Raw genomic sequence first — 20,728 nt, forward strand, 5'->3', positions numbered from 1 at the left:
TTTGTTTGTTTATGTTTGTGTTTGGTTTTGTGTTTTGTTTGCTTTTTTTTAAGGTGAGTTTTGGTTTTGGTTGGTTGTTGTTAGGGTGGACAATACCGGTTATATACTGATTACTAAACACACATGTCATTGCCCTTTACAGATAGGATTTTCACAGAGACCAGTGCAATGCCTTGCCGGCACGGCTAGTAATGTATATAATTTCGTTTTTTCTAATATGTATTGATAGCCTAAGTTTTATAAAATGTGTTTGGTTTTTAGCTGTTTAGCTATTTCTTTGCTTTGTCACTAATTTATTTGAATATACAATAAAGCGCATTATCTATTGACCATAACAATTTTATAAAAAATTTCTCTCAAACAAATAGACCTATACCATTTTTTTAAAAAAATAAACCGGGAGTGATCTCCCCTAAACTTTCTCGAATATTTGTATGTAACTTACGCGGGATGACAACTCGTTCCGATATAGATATGATTTTTAATCCATTAATTAATAAAACGTTTAAACAGAGAAAGGAATCTCGTAGAAACAAGGTAATTAAAAAGTCTAGTGACAATTTTAGCGCAATTTCCTTATGTTATCTAAAAAAAGCTCTGTCGTAGCGTAAATCAAGAGCAGGGTTAGTAAAACCATTGGTTAGTTATTAAAACAAGAAGTTGATATACGAGATAGAACCATTAGATAGGACCGTGATATCTCGTGTTGTATTACAAATCTTCCCACCAGAGAAAATTTTCCCCTGAACATTTTGTTGTGAGGCTTTCATTGGGACTAACCTGGAACCTGTTTCCAAAATCAAAAGATGAATATATATATATATATATATATATATATATATATATATATATAATTGTAAAAATATTCTTATGTAGGCAAGTATTACGTTTATTTAACTTTAAACCTTACCTACTATTTAAAAATAATGTATTAAATAATTTAAAAACATATTCCATACGCGACCAATTCATTTACAAAAGATGTTTTTCTATTTCTTGTTTAATGTGTTTTTTCAAAAGCTCATAATGATAAATTTAAATTTAATTCGTTTTATTACTTATTTAATCATACACGATTGCTTACAAGAGCAATAACAGCTGGATTTGGTTGACCTGTTAGTTATTGACCTGGGATAATGCACCACTCCATATCTGTAGCATAACGATAGGAAACTATAAAAAGTAACGTTATGTTCTATACTTTGGATAACAGTCTCTTGTCAGAATAAGAAACCATGAAATCGCAAGGTACCTCCCGCATAGCACCTACATACTATGTTTCTCTTTACACACATCGCCGACACTGTTACAGATGTGAGAAAATATTTTTTTTTCTAATAGGCTTTTAGGTTAGGTTAGGGTCAGGGACATGGTCAGGGTCAGGGTTAAGGTTAAGGTTAGGGTTAGGGTTAGGGTTAGAGTTAGGGTTAGGGTTAGGGTTAGGGTTAGGGTTAGGGTTAGGGTTAGGGTTAGGGATTAGGGTTAGGGTTAGGGTTAGGGTTAGGGTTAGGGTTAGGGTTAGGGTTAGGGTTAGGGATTAGGGTTAGGGTTAGGGTTAGGGTTAGGGTTAGGGTTAGGGTTAGGTTTAGGGTTAGGATTAGGCTTAAACTTAGGCTTAGGCTTAGGCTCAGGGTTAGGGTTAGGGTTAGGAATAGTTTTATAATAAAGAAAGCATTTGAACTCACCCAAACTACAGTGTCTGGTGGTTTTGTTGTAGATGTAGCTGAGGCACGTTTTGTTGGAACTTGAACAACGTGAGGCGCAGGACAAAAGACTGACTTGGTCAAACTCTACATTGATCGGCAGGGTGGTCAGCTTTGTTTCATCAACAGCTGTATACTGGGCTTGGTTCATCACGTTATTTGACTGGACTTAAGATAGAAATATTACGAAATAAACCAATCATATCTCACCTGTGATAAAAAACTAGGCTATTCTAACTCGTATAACTACATCTTATGATGGGCTCTATAAAGATGCACTATGATATTTTATCCATTATAACTAAATATCATGATGATATACTGAGCCCTATAATAATACACTGAGATATTATAATAATTATAACTACATCTTATTATGATAACCTGAGCTCCATAATGGTACACTTAGGTATTGTATATTGATACACCAGTAGCGTAGCTAGGGGGGAGGAGGGGGGGGGGGGCATATGTCCCCGGGCGCCGACCTTAGGGGGCGCCGAAATGGGTTGGAAAAATAAATTGAAAGGTTGAGGGGGGTGCAAATCGAAAGTTTGAGGGGGGGGGTGGAAATCGAAAGTTTGAGGGGGGGGGGGGTGCAAATCGAAATCTTGAGGGGGGTGTGCAAATCGAAAAGTTCGTCCCACGGGCGAAGGGTCGCTACGTCTCTGGGTTTAAATGTGCCCCGTAGAATATAATTTTGTGTGTCTTTAATATGTCAATGATAGCAGGAAGAGAAACAGCAGGTCTATTCGCTTTAGAAAAAGTGTAACATTAAAAGATTTTTTTTTATACCGACTCCGCACTCAATTTTTTTATACTGTGATGACTTAGCATTTATAATGAAATATATTTGACGAGCCGACCCGCGGCGTATCATACACCGCTATTTAGTTGTTTTATTTTCTACTTTTCAGTTATTAATAATTTGTGAATTCGACAGTGCCAATGCTGCCACTGAAAATATTTCCTTTAAAACACTGTCAGTAGGTCGTTAAGGACGATAACCCCCCACCCCTTCTTTCCCTCAACCCATACCCTATCCCCCCCCCACAGTGAAAGCAGCCTCCTCTTAGTTACCTCCCCTAAGTTTAAAATAGTTTCAAACTAAATAATCTGCCCCTAATAGCCGTAATTTAACCCGGCTCTACGGTTGTAAACATTTAGTGTGAACCACAGCTCACCACACCATGTGGGGGTGGGGGTGGTTGCGATATGCCTATATAGGAAGAGAGGGGACTGCTAGGTTCGCTTACAACTTGGTGTTTTCTAACGTCTCCAAGAAGAGAATTATATATATAGATTGTAGACAATATTTAATATCTTACCTTAGCGAAGCAGTTTTATATAGCTAATATATATATATATATATATATATATATATATATATATATATATATATATATATATATATATATATATATATATATATATATATATATATATATATATATATATATATATATATATATATATATATATATATATATATATATATATATATATATATATATATATATATGGAGCCTTTTCTCGGCTTGTCGCTCCCAGTAGCCCGAAAACTGGTATACGCATCGGCATCATTACATCAACATACTTTAAGCACATACCCACCAATTTGATTATAAAAGTTCTGTTAATTTAAATACAATACATTTTTGAGTACAGCACCCAGTGATGACTAAGATCATACCGAGTGGAAAAATTTGCTGGAGCGTGACCATATATAATGAACACGTGAAGCCCAACAAGGGGTCATCCATTTACGACGACCACACATTTTTTGGATTTTTGACCCCCCCCCCCCCTCCCCTCCACGAAAATCCACTTATTTTCCTTATATAAGTCCATACTCGTTCGCAAAAGTCAGTTTTTCGGACCCCCCCCCCCCCCCCGCTAGTGGACGTCATAAATGGATGACCCCAAGAGAATGGACAAAGATGGAACGCGACTTCTTTTGGTAATTTGGGGCCTAAATACCGAAGACATTGGCTGGTACTGTTGCAGTGTTACTTACTTTGACGAAGCTGATGCCAAACGTTTAGCCCACAGGTGTCATTATTTATCAGGTGAGAAGCCGTGACTCCAATATATTATTCCGTATTGTTAGACCCATATGAAAGAAATAAATGGCTTAATATAAGCTACTTTTAACGTATGTGTTTTTACATTATCTCGCTGAATCTTAGATAAGAGAATGCTATGCTGCCTGTAAATTGAAATATTATAATCCAATACTACCTTATTATGTATGATTATATTTAAGAGTGCAGATGCATATAGAAAAAAAAGCATATTACCGGCCCCTGAAAATATCACCAAAAACCCTCAGTCTGTTGAGAGATAAACAAACGAAAATCATTTTTCACAATTAAACATTCGTTTTCATTTATATTTTAGTCTATCGTTAGGTATAAGAAAATAAAATGCAAAAGGAAATTGATTGTATGATATAAAGGAAAACGCCCATCCCCCCGAAAAATTTCTAGATAATCTACACTCTAGATCTAGATAAGATCTAGAACTAGAAACTAGCTAGATCTAGATCTCTAGCTTAGCAGTTAGAGCACTCATATAACTCACTAGTGTAGTGTCACAGCGAGTAGTCACAGGCCTAAAAAAATAATGAAACGTGCTTTAAAAACATTCTACAAAAAAAAATGGTAACAATTAGTAAGAATATTGTTATTGATAATCTGAGCATAACAGTCATTAAAAAATACGACAACTGTAACGAAAAGGGATACAAACGATTTTTTAAAGCCTGAATCGAACTGAAAATATTCCATTGTTCGCCATTTTGTTTTCTTGTATCACCTTGTCCATATTTATCATGGACAATACATGTTATGACTTCCATCGTTTTAATCTCCCTGGCCACTACAGTTCAGTTTAAGGTGGGGTTGAGGGCGTTTTATTAAATATTTAAATTTATACAATAATTTAAAATCATTTTTAACGGCTTATGTACAATACAAAAATATGAAAAAAAGTGTAATCGATGGTTCCCAAACGGCTTTAATTTTTGAAAATGTAGCTATAATTTTTTCGCTTTCTATATGTTTAAAATTTTTTTTTTTTTAAATTTAGTATGATTACATAGACTTTTTCTACCTGTTATAAGTATACAATTTACGTGCAACGGGTACTGATTGCTTGTTTTTAAATAAAGGCGTGCATTTTTTGTTACACGTAAAATTGGTGCGCATTTAAAACATTTGCATTGGGTCTTCGACTTCAAGATAAAAAACGGAAATCAAAGAACGTAATTAATCATAAAATTAAAGAGATAGGGAACAAGCAAACATGGCTCTGATTACGGTAGCATTAGCATTCCTGGGTGTCTGGTCCATATCAGCACAAGGTAAACTCATAATTTAGGTCTATAACTCTTTTACAAGGTTGAGCTATAAACTAGCGATAAGGTACACAGAACTAGCGCTACCTTAAGTTAGAAAACGTATTATTGTACGTCCAATAAACCAATAATACAGTCATTCTATACAGTATTAAATCTAACTAATGTAAGCATTACATTAATAATATAATATTCGCCAAAAAATGCGCGAAATCCAATCAGTTCCATATGTTTGTTACCAGAAAGTACATTTTTCAAGAAAAATTGAACATTTTACAGTAGTGAAATAAGTACAAAATGACTTCCAGTTTTATTTAGTCTAAATAAATTAAATCAAATTCTTAATAGCGAAATAATAGTTGATAGACGAACACTTTTATTTTTAATTTCGATGAATAAAGTCAGTGTGTTGTAGTGACAGGTGTGTTATATTATATTATATAAATAAACTACTAGGCTATACCCCATCGAAATAATGATTAAAGGCTAATTAGTATCAACACTTACAATACTGTTTGAATATGTCTAAGCAATCCAGATCGGATATTTTCAACCTATTTTTAATGGGGTTGGTCTATAAATTATGTCAAGTTTTTTCTCTCACCCCCCCTCCCCCATTCAACTTCTACAAAAAAGCCAGATCTGTCAAACATAAAAATAACCTAATCCAACCACAACCCTCAATCCCATATATATTGATCTTTTTTTTTAAATAGCGATTTTTTAAAAAATATTTTAGCCTAATGTGCTCTTACAACAATTAATGTAAGTTAATTTAAAAATTATTTTATAAAAATTTATAGCATACGTTTAAATAACGACGAAAAGCTTAAATCCAGTTTCAAAACACGACTGTTTAAAAATGCTAAGCGTTCGCATTCGGGCAAGTGTCCATTGGAGCGTTTGTCGCATTCGGGCAAGTGTTCGAAGTGTAAAACATCTACGACTATTGACATTTTTTGGCTCTAGGGACTATTAACTAATATCCTGTATTTCATGAGTAAAAAGATCAAAGATTATACAAAATAATATATTACGATAACTAATGAGATAAAAAAAATCAGCTCTTTACAATTACTTTTTGATTCTGTTATTTATATTATTCTTATACTAAGAGGGTTAAAAATACTATAATACTACTACTGTACTAGAGCATATTAAACTTAAATTTTGTATATTATTCAATGGTACAATTCTGTAACCTATTATTAAACAAAAATCTATTTTTTACAATTTCAAAATGTAGCCTTACTAAACCTAGATAACTTTATTGAACATACATACTTCTATTAAGTTCATTTAGTATGATTATATAGACTTTTTAAGCTAATTTATGATAATTTACTTTATTTTAGTTCTAATCTATACATATTTACGTTATCTGATTCACATTGAGGAGAGTCGTAAAAAGTGTGATAAAGTAAAATTTTGAACAATGAATTATTTCGTTAATTTTGGACCAAAACTTCCATGTTCCAGCATAAAATAAAGCAAAAAAAAAAATAAACTTTGTCAATATGGTTCGTCCCGCGCCAGCAGTTTGTGAGTTAAAGCAGTACAGAGATTTCCATAAAACCTTATTTTGTATCTTCACAATCATTTGAATAGAGTCGACATTTTTAGGGTTAATTGCGTAACTATCTATTCGTGTTTTTAAAATATTGTTTTAAATTTGCAATTGTTTCACTAACTACTTCGGTGAGAGTTGGAATAAAATGTCCCAATTCTTACAACAGCCGTTCAGTATCTCACATTCAGTTTTCATTTTAATGGAAGAATTGTATTTGTTGGTTGGTTTTTAATTGTTCAGATATTTGTGTGGTCATAATCTTCCATGAACCATGACTGTTACACATTTCCTGAACGACTCAATTCTTACTACCCATGTTCCACTTCTCGCATATTTGATGAATTTTAAATGTTATGTCATATGAGTCTACATTTTCTATTCGGGGTCTTAACGATAAAGTCAAACCTTTAAAAATTGTATATTTATGAGATTGGAAAACACATTTTATTGAGAGATAATATTATTGTCGCTTTGGTTATCACTAGCTCTCTCTCTCTCTCTCTCTCCTTCTCGCTCTCTCTCTCTCTCTCTCTCTCTATCCATATATATAAGTATGGTTGTAGGTTTCTTTGTTTCTAAGTTTATGAGTATGTGGGTTTGTTGGTTTGTGGATTTGTTTATTAATTATTCATTACTTCACCTTTCATCCAATCGTCAAATACTTCAGGGAGGTGATTAGAGTACTCCCGGGATTTGCTTTCTGCGAAAACAAATTTCATTTTCGGCGCACAAGTACTCACTAGGTCTGATAAGGGCTGTATAATTAAAAAAAAGGAAAATTGATTTTTCAATAATCAGAAGAATTTACAATGTTTAGATTATTTTGCCAATAGTATTTAATTGGTTGTTTCGCATTGTCCATTACATATCTGTTACAAAATGCCTACAGTTGTCAACAAAATAATGAGAATACTCCCAGGAAATTTTCCACACAAAAAAAAATCGGAGGTCTACTAAAATTTAAAACAGATATCACCAACATAGTTTACAATGAATAACGCTCTTTAAGATTTAAAAAGCCACCATTTAAAAACTTAAATACCCTTCTTTACAGTTGCGTCACCTTGCGAATGACGTAATCTGAATATACTGATAATCCAATCGGATATTGAGATCCAGCATCTAAAGATACTACCTAAGCTAACAAGACAACCAGTTGGATCATTGACTATGGCGTTTATAAAACATCAAATAATATTTTTAACGTGTTAAGATTCAATCCTGCATAGTTTCGTCACTCTGAGAATGACGTAATCTTCCTTTCGATTTAAAAGATCTAATCAGAAAATGAGATCACCAGTACCAAAATACACCATTAATAATCATAAATGTATATAAATACAAAAGTAGCTACATTGAATTGTATCATATTTTCATTTATACATGAGTTATTTCTTTCAAATCAAATACAAATTTAATATTATCATAACTTGTTTCCTCGAATGTTTCAAATTATGAGACCGCTTTGGCGCGCAGGACGGGATTCCTGCTATATATATGCAACAGCAACAGGGTGCACATCTCATTTCAATGCACCGCTTAAATTCAATTATTGATGTTTTTATTTTTTATTTTTTATTTTTTTGGGCTGGCCATTTCGAGAAAAGAAAATCATTATTATATGCTCAATTAAAGCTTTAAGTAATTTTATTTCAGTACTGCATAAATCAATAGTACCAAAAGAAGTAAAGCTAGGTTCAGAAGTTACTGTTTTCTGTGATTCTGATCTTGCCGGTGTCCCTGAAAATGGCAGCCCTGAAGGCATTTTTGCGTTGGAGCTGTGTTGGAATAAACAATTCTTTTACGAGTTCAGTACCAAGGTAATTTAGGTAGACTGGAAGCTCGTATTTGAAAATACATTTGGTACTTAATTGGTCTTGAAATTAAAATCGATATGACTTGTTAAATAGCAAATACTTGAATATTACTAACAAAAAGAAGAACAAAATATGAACATAAATGTAAATATAAAATTATATATATATATATATATATATATATATATATATATATATATATATATATATATATGTATGTATGTGTGTGTGTGTGTGTATGTGTGTATGTGTGTGTGTGTAAGTTTATGTTTGTTGTAATACGTTAGCAAGTTATCAAAACTAACGGAGCAGCACACATAAAATAAGATATTTAATTGTCGAACTATGTTTGGTCATTTATATTTATCATTGTACGTTGTTATTTTTTTATCTTTGTATAGTTCGGTACTAACAGAACTATTGGTGTAAACACTCACTGGCGAACTAATGTTTCTGGACACTATCCCAAGAACAGTTTTGGACTTTTTGATAGGGACAAAGTCAGGCTGGAAATCGATATGATAAATATCACCCTCGATGACCAAGGCGAGTTTTGCTGCTCTAGCTACATCATCCAGAACGGAGAAATACAACGGCCCTCAGAACGTTGTGAGGACTTTATAGGTTGGTTTATTTTATTAAGGCACATTTTGTTACTATCAATATTCTTATTTTTAAAATATTGTTACTTATTCTTTTAAATTTCAATTTACAGAAAAACCTAATTTAAAAAAAAGAAGAAAAAACAATGAAATTTAAAATAATACGTAATATATTGGTATATATTTTTATTAGGTTATTCCATTTTCTCCTTTAATAGTATCAATGTTTTTGAACATATAATATTTCCTTTAAAGGAAACTACAACTGAAGAAAATTCATAAATGTTTCTTGCTTTACCTAAAAAATGTACTTACTAGCTTTTCTTGTCTAATTCGGAGTGATTTTTTTTAAATTGAAAAACGAAGTACATTAATATACATGCATACATACAAACACATTATATATATATATATATATATATATATATATATATATATATATATATATATATATATAGATAGATAGATAGATAGATAGATAGATAGATAGATAGATAGATAGATAGATAGATAGATAGATAGATAGATAGATATATATATATATATATATATATATATAAATATATATATATATATATATATATATATATATATATATATATATATTAAATTTATATTTGTAATGTTGTTATGTTTTGATGAGTGTAAACTTAGGTTCATTGTCTTCTCCTTTTCAAAAAAATTACAGTTACAAATCACTCTATAGTTGAACCAAGCGATTTTTTGGAAGAACTAACCTTTAAATGGATTCATTGTACCCCTAATCTCGCGGGAATTCCTGATACAGCAACAGAGGTTGAAAACTTGACGATGTTTTGGCAAAATAAAGACTTTGATCCGAACTCCTATTTTTTGTATACATTGAGATCATATTGGAATAGTTATAAAGTAAGTGTATGTTAAAAAAAAAACATTTAAAAGTCGGTATTAATACAGATTATAATTTAAGCTTTACCTAAAAAACGTGTTTGATAAAATAGTATCTAGTATCTAAAAGTTGTTTCTAGTATACTTTTTTACCTTTTTTTAACGTTTCCAGTATGCTCCAATTGATAAAGTTTATTTTTTAAAAATATTTTTGTATTTTGTTTTATAACCTAATGGTTTGACATGCCTTGATAATCTATCACCTTTTCCCCTTTTCATCAACAACTTTATTATTTCTTAAGCAAACAACATTGTAAACATACTGCAGTCCGGCAATACTCCTGCTTAGGGGTCATCCATTTATGACGTGCACACAGTTTTGCGATTTTGGACCCCCCCCCCCCTCCCCCTTCCACAAACGTCACTTTTGACGGACCCCCCCCCCCCCCCATGGACGTCAACACTGACTATAAGTGTTTGCATAATCTTCTTCCACTATTACTCAAACTACTGCATTAAGTGTGTATATACTCTTAATGTATATAATATTACACATACCGGTACAAATATGTTTTATTGATTTTCGTGTCTAGATTTACAATAAAAAGTTGATATTTTAATTTGGAAGGATAAGCCTTTTGATACAAATCAATGAATTTAGCATATTTCGCGGTGTTTTGACTAGCCATTATTTCGCACATTTTTAGTCGCATTGACACTGTTATATTACTGAGTTCAACGTTGATGCTAGTGTGTATTAACCCACCCCCTTCCTGTCCCACACCTGAACAGGGACAGCGTGCCCCACTCCACCCCTCTCCCGCCTCACAACTGAACTGGGATGACCCCGCCTATCTAGAGAAGTTCAGGCTAGGGGCAATGCAGGTCGCCTGGTATTTGACCTGGGATGCAAATGTGGGGAAACACGTAATTGGATCCTATTGTATTCGAGGTTAAGCCAGGGCATAGACCCAAGCTGGGTGGTGGGCCAGAGAGATAGGACAGATGAACGTTAGCTTCGCAAGGAAATATTTTTCTTTCACACTACCAAAAATAATGTTAGATTAAATGTGTGGACGTCCACATTGGGCCAACTACCTCCCTCCCCCTGTCAATACGCGTCCCCCCCCCCCCCCGTATGGACGTCATAAATGGATGACCCCTTATCTGATATATTAAAGCTTGCTGCATATCCGTGCTTCGCAAAGGTGAATATTTTTAAAATGTACCGACGGAAAAAACACAACACAAATACAAATGAAAACAAACGCAAACAAACACCAAAACGCAAAAATAAACACAAACCTAACGCAAACGTAATACAGAACACGCATTCACAAGCGCAAAGACGAATACAAACACAAAAGAAAACACAAACCCAACACAAACGCAAACACGAAAGAAGAAACAAACACGTAAATACAGACGACAAATGGAAACACAAATACAAGCAAAAAAGAAAGCAAACGCAAATTCAAACAAAACGCAAACACAACGCAAATCACAAACACGAACAAATCACCTACACAAATGAAATGGAAACAAAAAAGTAACGCTTTATCAAATGGCTTTACGAAACAAATGACCGTGTATAAACGTGCTCTAGCGCACCGCCGAACAACATGTTTTCCTGGACGTCTGCGTCCAGTGACTTCCTTTCCCACATTCGTTTTCACCACACAAAAAAAGTATGAAAAGGAGTAAAAGCTTGGCAAGGATGAGCTGCATGTCGCTCTAAAATCATTTTTAGGATAGTCGCGCCTTTAACAGAGAATAGAATAATAAAATTAACTTTAAAACAAGTTCCGCAACAAACACAAAACAGCAAACCCATTACCGAAACAACGAATTGAAAATTGTTATATTATGTACCCTAAATGACACATTTAAAACAACACATCTCAAGTAGATTTGTAGTCTATGTCTTATATTACTTATCGTCGCTTATATCAGCACCAAGCATGTACTGTCCACTTTAGTGCTGTACAACTGCAGTTCGTTTATTTCTTTCTGGACATAGACAGCCAACCACTCACCTATCGATCTAATTCACAAGTGTAAACTATGCTTGAGTTACCAGGCCCATTTCAGCCTTCCTTTTTTATACGAGAGGCTCATTAACTTTGGCTTTTAAGATCAGTCTAGAAACACAGGGTAATTGTTTACGTTAATGTGTCCCCCGTAGAATACAGTTTCGCTTATCTTTGACTAGACATACTACCTAGCTTCGCTTAGGTTTTCAAAAACATTTGAGAATTTGAATACTAATTATTTATTGATGGTTGAGGTGTGGAGTGCTTATATTTAAACAGTAATGCTAATTTTAGAGAAAATGTTGTTGTTGTTTGTTATTTAAAGTCCGTTTTCAGAGAAAATGTTGGAAGGTTTGCAATGTATGACTATAATGGAATTAGAACTACAGAACAGTATATCTCATAATTAATATTAACATTGACTTTTAAAATAAATAAATTTATTTAATTAGGATACGTACCTTAATTAACAACTTAATTTTTTACTGAAACAAACGCAATACTTCGTTAGTTTCTGTTTATGTTTAAAATAGTTTACAATTGTTTGAAAAATAATTGTTTTAAAAAAGTTACCTCCCCCCTTGAAATTGAACGATAGACGTATGCCTTTGTTTACTTTTTCACAAACAATTGTTTATAAGAAAATATGTCATCTGTACAAAACTAACGACCCTAATGGGTTTTTTTTGGCGAGAATAATGGGTTTTTTTTTGTTATCCTCCGGGGTTTGTGCACGGTCTCACAAAATATTAGGGAGACCGTTCGTCAATTTATTTATGTATATTTCTCATATAAAGAGAATTTCACTAGCGGTCATTTTAAAGTCCTCGCTGAGGGCTTTGAGTCTGACCAAAGTTTTTTCCATACGGTCTAGTCATCTATAGAGACGCATGCAAAAAATTAGACATATATAAAAAGGTTCTTACCCTAAACTTTGTGTTGAAATTACCCTGTTTATCAAATAAAACACATAGAGTATATAGTGAAATACGACTGGTCAGGTTTTGACCAGTTTTTTCTGACACCCTTAGGCTTTCTTCTACCAAAATATCAAGGGGGGGGGAGGGTCGTTCGGCAAAAGTTTGTTTCGTAATATAAAGAAATTTTCACTCGCGGTCACTTTTTACCGACAGTTTTCTTAAACGGCCAACGCATTTATCTAGGTGCCTGCAAAAAAAAATCTGATGTACGGAGGGTACCATAAAATCGTTCTTCAAATTAACTACTGTTTTTCCCATAAAATACAAAGATTATATTGGGAAATACGACTGGTCAGTTTTGACCCGTTTCCAGATTTTTCCCGGACATGGCGAGTTTTTATGACACCCCAGGCGATCTCCTACCACCTCACAAAATTTCAATGGGGGTCGTCGGGGAAGTTTGTTTCGTAATAAAGCTCACTTTTTAGCCCTCGTCGAACGCCTTTAGTCAAACCCACAGTTTTCCTAAACGGCCAAACCATTTATCTAGGTGCCTGCAAAAAAAAATCTGATGTTCGAAGGGTTAGTACCATAAAATAGCTGTTGAGTACTATTTCAGATAGATAAATAAAATGTCAAATGTAAGTAAAATATCTAATTATTTACCTTCTATCGAATTTTGAGTCATTTCCGTTGACCGGAAGTAGTAATTTACGCTATTACCGATTTCTCAAAAAACGCATGTCAATTTATAAAGTACTAATAATATTCGGCACTATTATGCACATGTTGTTTTGGCGTTCGCTTGGTGCGCTATTCTTTTTTCTACAGGATTCTATTCTATATTTAAAAGTTTAAGTAATTAAAAACCACGTCTATATTCCGAGTTGCCATCCCACGTAGTGTTATATAAGAATATTTGAGAAAGTTTAGGGGAGATCACTCCCGTTTTTTTAATTTTATAAATGCACATGCGTTTTTTTTTAAAAATCGGAAATAGCGAAAATTGCTATTTCCGGTCAACGGACATTATTCAAAATCTGATAGAAGGCAGAAAATTAGATCTTTTACTTACATGTGACATTTTATTTATCTATCAGAAACAGCACTCAAGTTATAGGCTTTTGAAAAATTCAAAGTACAAAACGTCCCAATTCCGATTATCGGAATCGCTCAAAAGTTGATACCGGTCTACGATTTTGATATAATACTTATATTTGAAATTTCAACAAACAGGCTGTAATGGTACTCAATTTAACGTGTTTACAGAAACACACACACACACATACACACACATACTGTGGACTATCACTCAGAATCAGAGGCGTAGCTAGGGGGGAGTGCGGATCGCACCGGGTGACACCATTTAGGGGGGTTGACACCAAGGCAAAAAACAAACAAAAAATAGCAAAATATAAAGAGAAAAATTTGAGGGGGGAAGGGTGCAAATCAAAAATTTGAAAGTTTGTCCCCAGGAAGGGTCGCTACGACTCTTGGGGGTGACACCATTAATTGCGCACCGGGTGACACCCGACCTCGCTACGCCACTGCTCAGAATTTTCCAACTTTTAGATTGAGAATAAGTGAAACATTTCTAAAATTTATGCTGTGATGTTTTAGCATTTATAAAGAAATATATTTGATTCTGATTGTATTTTAGACAATATTTAATTGTGAAATCAAAGACTAATAATATTAAATAATATAGTAACTATTTTTATGGCTTGAAATTGACAATTATAACTAAATGTGTAGACACATCTTTATTACGAAAGTGATTATTTCCTCAACTGTAATTCGCTTGTCTTAATTTATATTGTAATGCGTCAAATGATTTTTTTACGCTAACTACAAAAAATATTCTGTTGCGTGTCTTGTTTTTGGTTGTGTTGTGTGTATATTTTGTGTTACATTTTGTGTTTTGTTGTTTTGTTTACCACACAGTAATGTTTGAATAAATGTCTTACCTTAGCGAAGCAGTTTTTACAGCTAAAACAAACGTATATATATATATATATATATATATATATATATATATATATATATATATATATATATATATATATATATATATATAAGCCTTTTCTCGGCTTGTCGCTCCAACTAGCCTGAAAAATGCTATACGCCTCTGCATCATTACATCAACATCTATCTACTTTAAGCACATAACCACCAATATAGTTATAAACATTTTAGTTAATTTAAATCCAATACATTTTTTACCACAGCAACCATCAGTATTTCTGATCAAACCTCGTATAAAAGATAGATGGGCTGTGTCCCGATATTATAAAGACGTTAAGCCTAACAAGAGAATGGACAAAGATAAAGTGCGACTCCTTTTGGCAATTTGGGAACTAAATACCGAAGACGTTGGCTGGTACTGTTGCAGTGTAACTTACTTTGACAAACTTACTGATGCCAAACATTTAACTTCCAGGTGTCATTATTTATCAGGTGAGAAGCGTCTCTCCAATATGTTATTCAGTATTATTAGACCGATATTAAAGAAACAAATGGCTTAATATAAGCTATTTCTAACGTAAGTTTACAGTATTTCGCTGACCCTTAGATAAGAGCGTGCTATGCTGCCTGTAAATTGAAATATTATAATCCAATACTACTTTATTATGTATGATTATATTTAAGAGTGCAGATGCATATAGAAAAAAAGCATATTACCGGACTCTGAAAATATCACTAAAAACCCTCAATCTGTTGAGAGATAAACAAACGAAAATCATTTTTCACAATTAAACATTCGCTTCCATTTATATTTTAGTCTATCGTTAGGTTTAAGAAAATAAATACAAATTAAAATTGATTGTGTGATATAGTGGAAAACAACATGAACAATTATATTTAGACATGGCTTTAAATGGCTGAAGCAAAGTCTAGCCGGAAAACTTCATGTGATATTCTTCTTATTATATTAAAATGTTTAATGCATCTTTTTCATGTGAACTAAATGTATCTCCCTGTGTATAGCTTCAGGTATTAAAGCCATGCTATACACCAAAAACGGGAGCTCACTCAAGATAGTTACCGAGAGCCAAATCTTCGGGTTGCTGATTTTCTCATGGACTCTGCTACAATTTTATAGAGGTAATATACGATTTCTTTTTGATAATCAACACCTTTTAAAGAATAGTGCCCTATTTTATTTTAAAGAATTTTAAGTGCATAATCTAGAGTATGAGCTGTCATTGACGTATTGAATATTACGGGTTATACAGTGCGTTACTCAATAAATAATACAAATGACCAAACAAAAAAATTTACGAAACTAAGAATAAATAACACAAATGAATTTTAGACTATCTACAATCTATTCTAAAATAGATACACAACAAAGCATAAACCTTGGATACAGTTGCTACAGAACTAAAATACACATAAGTAAACTAACCTAATATGGTGTATTTAAAGTGCTAGATAAAAAATCCTTTTCATTGCTGTTTTTAGCTATCAAATCCTTAGCTCTGATGCATTAATTATAGTGGTAACTTATATCTAATTTTATGAATGTTTGAACATAATATTTTGCACCGTTTTCTAAAACTCATTTTTCTTGAGAATATGTGTTTTAAAACAAACTATACTCTATATATATATATATATATATATATATATATATATATTTATATATATATATATATATATATATATATATATATATATATATATATATATATATATATATATATATATATATATATATATAATTGTTTTCTATTGATATAAGCTTGAATGCAATATAAAATCAAAACTTTCAATAAATGCAGAAATGTAAATCAATGCATACTAAACTACAAAACCTTATTTTTAATAAGACAGTGCGATGCAAACAAGGTTGCCATTTTCGTACTTTATTTAGCCAATGTCGATTAAATAGTGAATTATTTGAAATATACTATAATGATAAGAGATGATTGATAGGAAACATCTATTGAAACTGTCATACCGGCTCATATTATATATTTTAGCCAATTTAGGTTTAAGGTAGTAAATAATTGTGTATCGTGCTGCTTTTACGTTTAATCTTCTAACTCAAAATACACGTTTAAATAATTTATTATTTATGATTACTTTTTAAATTTTAGGTGAATAATTTTCTTGTTCCTTGCTTAAATGCAACGAAACACCAGGAAGTCTTATCTACTAGCGATATCTAATAGTGAGCTATAAGGAAACCATCAAAGCTCTAACCATCAAAGCTTAAAATTTCAATAGACACAAGAGCATGAAAATTAGATGAAAACAATCAACGCTACAGCAAAAACATCTTTAAAAAACTTAATATTTGATTAAAACATTAAAATTTGTAAACACAAATAAATCAAGTTTTGATTACATTTATTTACTATCATTATTTTCATTTCTTACCAAGGACGTCTATTCCTTACAAACATGTTGTGTCATATTTACCTTGGTTATTTTGGTGTTAATACCGCATGAGTATCTGCAAGTAGCTTCGATGTAAGAAGTGAATGTCCTGCTGTGGTGGTACTACGCTGTTGTCCTGTTTTATTAGACACATAGTCAAAGTAGTGCTCGCATGTTGTGCCGGTCTAATTATTATACGTCTTGTTTTAAGTTGCTGAATGTATTATAATGCATACCTTACGTGACTCCTTTTAAATAATATTTCTCTATAATCAACATGTTTGTGCCCATAACACATGGGACAGATGCAGCAGAATTCACATGTTTTAGATATATTGCATATGAAGGGATAATGTTGTCAGCACTTATCCGAGCCGCCTTTATTTTGTGGGTGGACTCTTGGACATTCTGCTGACTTGAAACCGGACTAGAACATCGGGACTTTCCGGTTAACAGTCTAGCACAAGGGTCTCCAAACTCTCCACCCCGAGGGCCGCATTAACTATCAGATATCAGTTCGAGGGCCAGAGTTTCTTCTAGGCATCAAGTCTTGTTCATCTGGGCAACAGGCCAAATCTGTATATATAATTCTCTTCTGGGAGACGTTAGAAAACAAGCTGCAAGCGCGCCTTGCAGTTCCCTCTCTTCCTCTCTATTGCTACCCCCCCCCCCCCCAAATGGTCTGGTGAGCTGTGGTTCACGTTAAATGTTTACAAACCGTAGAGACGGGTTTAGTGACGGCTACTAGGGGCAGATAATTTAGTTTGAAACTATTTTAAACTTAGGGGAGGTAACTAAGTAGAGGCTGCTTTCACGAGGGGGTGAGCAGGGGTTGGGGGAAAGGAGGGTTTTAGTGTTTTAAAGCAAATATTTTCAGTTTCAGCATTGGTAACGTCAAATTCACAAATTATGAATTACTGAAAAGTTGAAAAAAAACACTAAATAGCGGCGTATGATACGCCGCGGGTCGGCTCGTTTGCTTTAAATGAGTTTTGATACAGTCTCACTAATTCTGCCTCCTTTGAATCCTAGTCAGAAAATATTGAATGTCTACTAGAAAATCATATTTTAGTGCTTATTAGTTCCCTCACTAATTTCGACTTTTTAATTATATGGGGGTCGCGGGTCACTTATTTTTTTTATAAAAGGGGTCGCAACTCGAAAAAGTTTGGGAACCACTGCTTTAAGAGGTCGAAGAGATGACAAAAGCTTGTTTGTGTTTCTACAAAGTGACCTCGTTCACCAGACAAGTTTCCCCTCTCCCGCTTACCCCACCAAACAAAATACCCCCCCCCCCCCCTTCCACACACACACAGACATACTGAAAATATTGCAAAACTATGTTTTTCCGACTCAGGGAAATGTAAAACGTCGAGATTTGCAAAAATCTCTATTTTTTTTGTTTTGTTTGCACGATTACAAGACTTTCTCTATACTTCTTATATACGAGAAAGTAAAAAGGTTTTTGCGACGACGATAAACAAATCTTTTCTCTAATGCATTTTCAATTAGACATACTAATCCAAGTACTGTACCTAACAACAAGACAAGCACACAAAAAAAAAACCAAGGTATGACATTGTATTCCTCTGAACTGTAATCTCTAAGAAATCTAGTATCATAAACATAGTCACTCAGGACAGCTCTAGAAATGATAAACAATATTTGCATCATGATTGTGTTGTAGTTGATCGCGAACACGCACAGACACATGGGAATGAGTTTGCTGAATGGCTGGCAAAAATGGGAGAGGGTAAAACAATTTCGATACATCCACATTTTTTTTTAAATAAAAAAAATCAAACAATCTCAAATGTCATCTAACAATGCTCTCAAATTATACAAAAGATGATGGGCTTCCCAATTTAAGCCGCAAAGAACAAAGTAATGCTATATTTAGCTTCCAAACAGGCAGTAACACACTGTTACATCACACGTTTAAAAAACTAAAAGTTGGAAAACTTGCTCTTTGCTCTTGTGACATGGCCCGGAGAATACAGAGCACGTCCTCCACGAATGTCCCCTGTACAATCATGCGCGATCTAAACACTGGTCCCTTTACACCCCAGTCATAGAAAACAACAATATGACGCAGATCTGAAGACCACACTTAGACATATATTGTTCTTGTTATTCTTGGTAGAACATAATTTATAATTAATGTAGCCTACTTAGTTAAACAGTAATAAATCGTTTTGATCAAATATTCAAATAGAAATATTGATTTAATGAAACTATTCCATGTCAAGAAAGTATGTACTTTATATAGTTAAACGTTGTATATTTAAACAAAATGTAAAATGTTTAAAGAGGAATGAGAACTGTGAATTTTAAGAAATTATTTCTTATTAGCTAATTACTTTATAATTATATATATATATACATATATATATATATATATATATATATATATATATATATATATATATATATATATATATATATATATATATATATATATATATATATATATATATATATATATATATAAATCTATATGTATATATATATATATATGTATATATATATATATATACACATATATATATATATATATATATATATATATATATATATATATATATATATATATATATATATATATATACATATATATATATATATATATATATATATATATATATATATATATATATATATATATATATATATATATATATATATATATATATAATATATATATATATATATATATGTATATATATATATAATAGAATATTTTAATAACACCTATTTTTTATTTTTATTTTCATTCATTTATAACACAATTTCTTCTTTTTAGCAAATTATCAAAATATTTAAGATGAATTACTTTTTTTATTTTGATGTTAATACTTTTATTATATATATACTAGCCATCGGTACCCGTTTCACGTGAATTATAGGCCTGTATATTTTAAAATGTTGTACTTGTTTGAGAAAATAATTTATGAAATAGTTTTTCGTTAAAACGCAATGTGCTTTACTACACGCCGAACGATATTAGTGACAAAGCAAAGAAATAACTAATTAGCTAAATATCCGACGCATTTAACATTATACAGGCACGCACTGATTAAGTGACTTAAATGATTTGGTTAAAAATCTAGCCATTCAATTGCCATTATGTTGTTTTTAAGAAATGTGTATTAGTTTGACCGATAAAATTGTATATATGTCATAGCGTACGTCTTGATGAGTAGATCTATAGATCTAGATCAAATTTGAATGAAGTAGTTACTTTCTTTATAGTATCAAATCGGAAGAATGAAAGACGTATTTGAAAAGCTTAACTTACGCTTATATGTGTATTCTTTCAAATTAATATTTTTATCCCAAATTAGCCAGTTCCATAGCTAAACAAATAAAGATTTCTAATTGTATTGTATTGTATACATTTCATAGCGTACGTAGATCTAAATCAAATGTATAAACATTAGTGACGTCATTGTTTCATGGGTTCTTTTTCACAACT

At 32.4% G+C, this 20,728-nt stretch overlaps 1 protein-coding gene across 1 annotated transcript; it reads left to right on the plus strand.

The window, feature by feature from the left end:
• The first annotated feature begins 4,977 nt into the window (after positions 1 to 4,977).
• On the plus strand, positions 4,978 to 17,108 carry LOC131937881 (uncharacterized). The gene is made up of 7 exons (XM_059295577.1): positions 4,978 to 5,064; positions 8,285 to 8,448; positions 8,847 to 9,069; positions 9,736 to 9,935; positions 15,096 to 15,324; positions 15,856 to 15,972; positions 16,971 to 17,108. Exons 1-7 carry the CDS (start codon positions 5,007 to 5,009, stop codon positions 16,976 to 16,978), a joined length of 999 nt encoding a protein of 332 aa, XP_059151560.1. The 5' UTR covers positions 4,978 to 5,006; the 3' UTR covers positions 16,979 to 17,108.
• Positions 17,109 to 20,728: the final 3,620 nt, after the last annotated feature.

The sequence above is a fragment of the Physella acuta genome, unplaced genomic scaffold, assembly GCF_028476545.2.
Source record: "Physella acuta isolate Inbredline_101_S28 unplaced genomic scaffold, ASM2847654v3 ptg000224l, whole genome shotgun sequence".
Classification (NCBI taxonomy): Eukaryota; Metazoa; Mollusca; class Gastropoda; family Physidae; genus Physella; species Physella acuta.